Source organism: Humulus lupulus, chromosome 3 (genome assembly GCF_963169125.1).
Source record: "Humulus lupulus chromosome 3, drHumLupu1.1, whole genome shotgun sequence".
Taxonomy (NCBI): Eukaryota; Viridiplantae; Streptophyta; class Magnoliopsida; order Rosales; family Cannabaceae; genus Humulus; species Humulus lupulus.
In genome coordinates, this window is record NC_084795.1 from 113,991,001 (window position 1) to 113,999,035 (window position 8,035).

Below are 8,035 nucleotides of genomic sequence, written 5' to 3' on the forward strand. Positions count from 1 at the left end.
TGAAAGGAGGGGGAAAATGAAGGATGAAACATTTAATATCAATACTATTAAATTAATTATTATAAGTATATGTTAAAAAATTTAAAGGGTCTGTATATAATTTTCTTTATATTTTTTGTCTTATTATCTCTTTCTTTCATTTTTGGAGGGATTCATTGTTTAGGATTTGAAGTGAGAGATCACCCCTTCATCTTTCCTCTCATTCTACTCTTTTACCTCTTAGCTCTCCATCCCTCTTAAACTCCATCATGCCAAACATACAAATAGATGGTAACCGACATACTATGTAAATATATAAGTTTTTTTTTTGCAAACTAAAAATAAAATAAAACGTCATAATTAAAAAGATTTGTTTTTGACAAAATTAAAAAGATATATTTAAATCATTGCCGAAAAAATAGATAAGTATATTTATATGACAAATATCTTTTATATATATATATATTTAAATGAGCGGGAACATATAGGAAACAAAATGGTCTCACGACGCACTGGTTTGTGGTATCCTTGTATCTAAATAAATTGTAACTCTAATGGTATAAAATTTGACCAAATAAACTACATCTCATCTCAACTCAATTCATTTCAAAATAATAAATAAAAGGGGGACCATTTCATGATTCTCATGCTTTGCGGTGCAGGTTCTCAGTGACAGTAACACGAGGAGATATGATTTTGGCTTTTTCCTCCTCTTCTAATTATAATAGTATTAATTATAATTACATAGAAAGCAGTAAGTAGTTTTTTATATAAAAGAAAAGAGGACAGTTTCTGTTCTCTGGTCTTAAAAATTCGAGTCCATCCAGTTCTTCCAGCCCCACTATAACATAATTGTTTTTCTTGTTTTTTTTAAAAAAAAAAGAAAAAAAGAAAAGAAAAGGTAAAAGAGATCCGCCACTTGTATTAGGCAATTACTGAGTATGCTCCCCACATTTGCCTTTATTACACGGACACACACCACCGCACCACCCCACCCTATGGGCCCCAATTTCATTGGCTTTGTCACTTTCATCTATTGCCCTCACTCTTCTTCTTCTCACGTGAATCTCTACCACTTTTTCTACCGTTTGATTTTCCTCGATATCACCAAAACTTATCTTCATCTAACGCTATTTCTTTAACGTAGACCTACTCTGTACGAAAGCTTTTTATTATTATATTATACATCTCTCTCTCTGTTTCTCTCTTACAAACATTACAAAAGTAATAAAATATTCAATGCTTTTCCATTTTTCACTATTTTTTACCAGAACTCTTCCTCTATATAATCCTTTCAAACCCTACCCCCCTCTCTCATCACACGTCTGTACCCTTTTCCTCTCTCTGCATCTCTCTTTTACTCTCTCAGCTTTCTTTTCTATAATGGCTGAAACTTCATTAAAGCGCCAAAGAGAAGAAACCCAGATGGAAAATGGCGAAGACTATTATAAGCGCCAAAAATCTTACAACGACATACTCTCTCTTCTCGAAGAAGAAGAAGAGGAACCTAACCAAGATCTCTCTTCTATCATCACCACCCTTCAGCAAGAACTCTCATCCAAATCCAGATCAGACCTGAATTCGTTCGGTACCAGTGAAACCGACCCTGAAACCACCACGGTAGCCTCGTCTTCTGCCGCAGAAGATTACTCTTGCTCTTCGTCTTCTTCTTCAAGCTCTCTTGTTCTGAAAGATGACGAACAAGAAGTGGAGAAGGAGAGGGTTATGAGACACCTTCTAGAAGCTTCCGACGACGAGCTTGGGATTCCGAATATGGATGTCGGGTCAGATAGCGGAGTCGGGTTTGACAGTGGGGATTTTGGGTTTCCTGTAACCGAGGGCTTGTGGGAGCTTGAAGATGAAGCGGCTAATTATTATGCGTTATTGCAATCTGAGCTCTTCATGTAGGGGTGAAACTAGGAACAAAAAATGTTTTAGGGTTCGTAATTAAAATTGAAAAAAGAAGTAAATTATGGAGAGGGATATTGGGAGAAAATGAGTCCTTTTTTAACATTTTCATTTTGGTCCCTCTGATGTAAAAACTATTAACTGTGTCGTCATATGTCCCCTTTTTAAATGAAATCATCTAGTAGAAGAAAAAAAATAAATTCACATTCCTTTCATTTTCATCCTCACTGAAACTTTGTTTTCTTCTTTTAATACTACTCTTTCGTTGTTTTGCACACATAGGCTTATAAAAATAATTAATTGCTATAATAATGTTAAATAATTAAACCTTCTGAAAATTAGAGCTAATCTTAGCAGAGTGTTCGTGCAAATAAAATAATTTAATGGCTTCAGTGGCTTGTAGTTTTGTTGTATTAATTTCAGTTTTATTACAGCTAACATATTTAGTTTTATAGGAAGTTAATTAAATCATATGCTGAAATCTGGCTCGTACCATGAGCATGGCTTTCAAAAAAAGTGCAAACATACCACCGCACCAAGTTATTTCTTTGTTGTGGGTTGGGTTGTGTTTTTTCTAATTTGTTTTTTACAAAAAACTACAGTTCCGTTTGTGTTGTTTAATTTAGTTGTTTTTTCCACACCTCATTTTTGTAATAAAAAAATATTTATGAAGAAAAAAACACTTTTTCTAATCATTTATGTAGTTTGAAAATATTTATAAGTTTGGTTCAAAATGTCCTTGTAATATATCAATTTTTTGTCATGATTTTTATTCAGTAAATGGTGGAAGTAAATGGGCAGTTTATTTTTATAATTTTTTTTAAAATAGTAATTTTTAGAAATCCCAAAAGTTGTCAAGTGTATTGAAAGATCATTTTGTGAAATATTATCAAAAATAGACTAAATTACAAATTAACTTGTAAAGATTGACGACTTTAAGTAAGAACTGATTTTGCCAATGTCTTGTGTAATCGTTTTCATTTCAAATTGTAAATTTAGTTTTGTTATTTATGTTTCATTATAATTGTTATATCTTTTAAGTTTATACTATTTTAATTTTTAAATTTTGAATAAATAATAAATGAAAAAAAGGATAAACTGTCAAAATTACACCTCATATTGTGGTGGGCTGCAGTGCAGTATCATTTGAGATTATACTGAAATCATAGGTTCGAAAGATAACTTAAATTATGTATATAGTGCGCCGGAATCATGTATGCAACAAAACTAGGGAAAATATTAAACGTGATATAACACAATCTACTAAATTGAGATTTCGTTTGTACTTTCAGATTGAAAATTACTATTAATTAATAAAATTTATATACACAAATCTAATGATATTTTTTTAGAAGCTTGTACCAAAATATGTTGCATGTCTCTATCAGTTTCTCTTTCTGTTTTTTGTAATGGTGTGCTTTTGGACAACTTTGTTTATCGATAAATATTTGTGGTGTTCATATTCTCTTTTACTTTTCCACCGATAGCGTGAACCACACGCGTCTAAGCTTTGTGGAAGATTGTGGGGGTAAAAGCATCTCTTGGAGATGCTAACAGGCGCCACATCTTGCATAGTACGCACCCGAGTGCCTTGTTTGTTGCGGTGATAGCCTTTGTTTGAATACCCATGGGTTATGTAATCCAGTACTTGTACGTTCTTGCCATTTGTAATCTTCAAACAATACTTGCACTAAATGCTCGTGACACTTGCATTCTGGTGCTTTTTTTTTCTTCTTTTCAATAAAGAACTGTAAAAGTTAGTTTTCATAATCAATCACTTTAATAATAGAAAATTTTGCATGGGGCAAGTTTTTCTATTATTATTTATTTACACATATACCCAACTAACTTTTAATTACAAATGATAAATCCATTTTGAGTTTATACAGACTTTTAAATTAATTCCTACCAAAAATACACACACTACTGTCAAAGCCAGTCACCAACTCTAGGAGCTTTAATCAACACCCACGTCGCGCACCAGTAAGATCATCAGATGATGATTTCTGTAAAATTCTCTTCAATTGGCAAATTAAGAGACAAAAATATTTTTAATTTGTTTCCTTATTTTTGTGTGGTAAAAACTCGAATAAGCTCACATTTATTAATATATTCAAGTTGGAAAAATCTTAGTTAATTCATTTAATTTTTTATTAGTTTTAAACGAGCAAATCTAAACAAAAAATGAAAGTTTTTGATAAAAATATACGAGTTTGATCTCTGTTGTTTTATCCCTAAGTTTCAGGGTAGAATATTATTCAGGTGATTCAAATCTTGGTCTCCAAGAAAATGAACCTGGACCTGGACTGAATTATGTCTTGGAATGTTTAATCCTAAAACATCAGGATCAGGTCTGCGTTGACAAAATCTTTATCTGATTTTGCAGGAATTATGCTGAATGAAATTCTTGAAGATTTCAAATATTCTCATTTAATATTTGATATCTTTAAAAATCTGACAGACAAACTTTTTTTTCTTCTATAAAAAGGAGACCATTTGCCTTAGAAATTCGACCTCTTCTATTCTTTTGTTTTCAATAGATATCTGGTGTGAGAAGAGTTGTTGTTTTGATGTTTCTTTGAAAGGAAAGCCTTGGTATAACTTTCACTTTCATTGGTTGTTTTTGAGCAGATACAAAGGTACTCGTGACACATACTGCCTTCGGGAGAAGATACATACAAGACTCATGTTATCCAAAAAGCAGGTGTGGATGACGTGGCAAACATTTTTAATACGTGGCTGACACTTGGCAGAGGTTCTGTTCGACCATCGACCAGGGAGATTCCCCTGACACAGCATTTGGGTTTTATATATGACCAGCTTGGTCGTGTACTCCGTATATTTTGAGATAATCTTGTACAATTGTAATCATATCCGAGATTATCTCCCATGATACCTGATTATCCGATTAGTTAGGAAAAAATATCTGTAACTAATTCATGTAACCCTCCTTGAGCCTATAAATAGAGAGAAATAGCTCAAGGGAGGGACTTTTTTGGCTGATTTTGGTTTATGTTTTAGAAGAGAATTTGAGCTATTATCTTTCTGTTGTATTACTCATCCCTCTAAGGCTTGTGAAACTCGAAGAACCCTAGTTCTTTTATCACTCCTTTGAGAATCAAGATCAATAATAGCTTAAGTGGACGTAGCTCATTACCAATTCGTGGGGCCGAACCACTATAATTTGTTGTGTCGTTTATTTTTCTTTCCATTAGATTTATTTCAATACTTTCTATCACATCAAGCATTTGACTCCGTGTCAGTTGACCAAAACGAGGGTCAACATTCTGGTGCTTTCATTGAGAGCTTGAGACGAGGTGGTTGAAGTACTAATGGCAAAGACATCCAGGAAGACTGGGCAAGCTGCTGACGCTGCACCATCTCAACCTCCTCCTCCGAACATGGTTGAGAATGAGCCACACTTGGAGTTTGATGAGGAGGAACTGGACTCCGAAACGCTGAGAACTACTCTAGGAGTATTGCAAGAGGAATTGGCCAATCTGAGGGCCAGTCAAGAAAGTGCTGCGGAGACCATGGTGCGACAGCAGCAAGAAATAGAGCACCAGCGCCAAGAGCTGAGTGAAAGACAGGCGGAGATGGACCGTCGTCAGAGGGATGCCATGGCAGCCCTCGAAGTAGCCCTCCAATTGGCTAGGAATCAGGCTGCGCCTGCCTCGCAGCCTGACCAACCCCCAAATGGGCCACCTCAAAGAGGTCCCAATCCTAGCCCTCTGCTCCAGCCAACAAGCCCTCAAAGGTCAGAGTAGCAACCAATGCCTCAGGATGATGTCCTACCTAGGGACCCTGAGACGTAGCCTCCATCCCAGGCTGGTCGAGGCAATCCCCCACATCCAAGGCAGAATAGGGCTGGGTAGCAGCCCTAGACGCCCAGGGGGTGAAGAGCCACACCCACCGAGTAGGGGGCAGTGTCCTTCTGGCAACAGAAGGAACTCAGAGACAGGCTCTGCGGTCAGGGGCCCCCCACGGCATGATAATGCACGAGGACCTACCGACCAACGCAGGCCTCCCTCTAACGCTCGGGAAGTTCCAGCCCAAGGAGGCAATCGAGGAAACAGTCGGTCCCACCATAGCCAATCGAGGTTCAGAGATGGCCACAGCTACAATGAGGCCGACTCAGGCAGACGGAACACTGGTCGGAGGAACGAGGAAAGAGGTGGTGGAGGCAGAAGCCCCCCACCTAGAGAAAATCGACATGCAGGACATAATGCTTGGGGGTAGCCTAGACAAAACAACGTCTTTATCCGGCTCGGAGCCAGCAAGCAGCGGCGAGGAGATGACGATCTAAGGGATGTACTCAACGACCACCGAGAATGGCACGACGAGTACATTCCTCCGGCACCCGAAACCCCGACAATTCCTGCCGTTTAGGCCCAAATAGATGCCCTGAACCAAGCAGTGCAACAGCTGGTCGGGGGAAGAACGTCTCATATCGAGTACAACAAGAGAAGGGGCACTCCTTTCATACAAAGGATCACAATGGCTGAAACCCCCAGTAAGTTTAAAATTCCCACACTTCCAAACTTTGACGGGTATGGTGACCCGGTATCTCATGTCAACAAATTTGAGATACAAATGGACATTCAGAAGGTGTCCGAAGACACTCGATGCAGGATCGTCCCTGCAACACTTTCTGATGCTGCACAGGAGTGGTTCTTTAAGTTCCCTCCTGCAAGTATTGTATCTTGGGAGATGTTCGTAAAGGAGTTTTACGGACAATTCTACACGGGTCGTGTGCACCCAACTGAGGCAAACCAGTTGGTCGAGATACGCCAGCAAGAAGGAGAACCACTGGAAGATTATGTCCAGCGTTTCATGCAAGCAGCGGCTGGGGCCAAAACAGTTGGAGACGAAGGCAAAATGATGGCCCTAACTGCAGGAGTTAGGCACCATATGCCTCTTTGGAGTAGCCTCAGGAAGCATGGGGTTAAAACTACCCAAGAATTTTTTGATCGAGCTGATCGATACATCAAGCTCGAGGATGCAATTGCCAGCGAGGGAAAGACCCCAAATAAAGATAAGGGGACTGAAGACCCTGCCAAAGCCGCCAATGGGACAAAGCCCAATGGCAACGACAAAGGCAATGGGAATGGAAACGACAAGAATGGGGGGAAGAGGCGCCATAACGAACCCTCTACCTCCGAGAGTAAGCGCACTAAGGGCAATCGTTATGAACCAAGGTTCACCAACTACACCGCCCTTGTCGAGTCTTGAGCAGAGGTGTATTAGGCCACAAGTTCCAGTGTGCCTTACAAAAGACCCGCTCCCATTCGAAAGGATATTTCAAAAAGGGATACAACCAAGTTTTGTCGTTTTCACAACGATTACAGACACGATACGAACGAGTGTAACCAACTGAAGGATGAAATCGAGTTCCTTATTAGGCAAGGACACTTGAGGAGATATGTGCGGGCTGTGGGAGCTTCCCAACGAGAGGCTCCAGGTGGCAACGAGCAGGCGCCTACACGCCAACGCTTGCCACCTTTACAGCCTGATCCTGTGGCTGGCACCTTACTCACCATCTGCGGAGGCCCGCACCCTGCGGGAAATAGCGGAAAGGCAGGGGAATGATACGCTCGGACCCTACGTCATGACCAGGACATCGAGATGATGACTGTGGAGGATCAGGCATTAAAGAAGGCTCTAACAGAGGACAGTGCAATAAATTTCTCTGATTATGATGCCCAGCATGTCCGGTTCCCACATTCCGATCCGCTGGTCGTGGATGTTCAGATAGCCAATATGATGGTGAAAAGAGTACTGGTCGATACAGGAAGTTCAGTTACACATCCTGTATAAATCTTCGTTGGAACGGATGAAGTTGTCCGTCAAGGACTTGGAGCCCTGCAACCAAACAATTTATGGTTTCTCTGGTGAGGGACTCGCTCCAACAGGGTCAATCAGGCTTCTAGTAACAGCAGGTACTGCACCTGCCACCAGGACACTACTCACTACTTTTATAGTAGTTGATTGTCCTTCGGCCTACAATGCTGTAATTGGAAGGCCAATACTGGTCGACCTTCGGGCCATCACCTCTATATGGCACCTGGCCATGAAATTCCCAACAGATGCAGGGATAGGATGTGTATTGGGAAACCAGAGGGAAGCCAAGGAATGCTACAATGCCTCA

The 8,035-nt window shown here is 39.6% G+C and overlaps 1 protein-coding gene across 1 annotated transcript; it reads left to right on the forward strand.

Annotated features, from left to right (window-relative positions):
- The first annotated feature begins 1,208 nt into the window (after window positions 1–1,208).
- LOC133823073 (uncharacterized) lies at window positions 1,209–2,102 on the forward strand. Its single transcript, XM_062255657.1, has one exon. The coding sequence runs from the start codon at window positions 1,219–1,221 to the stop codon at window positions 1,885–1,887; it is 669 nt and encodes a 222-aa protein (XP_062111641.1). The 5' UTR covers window positions 1,209–1,218; the 3' UTR covers window positions 1,888–2,102.
- The last annotated feature ends 5,933 nt before the right edge of the window (window positions 2,103–8,035 follow it).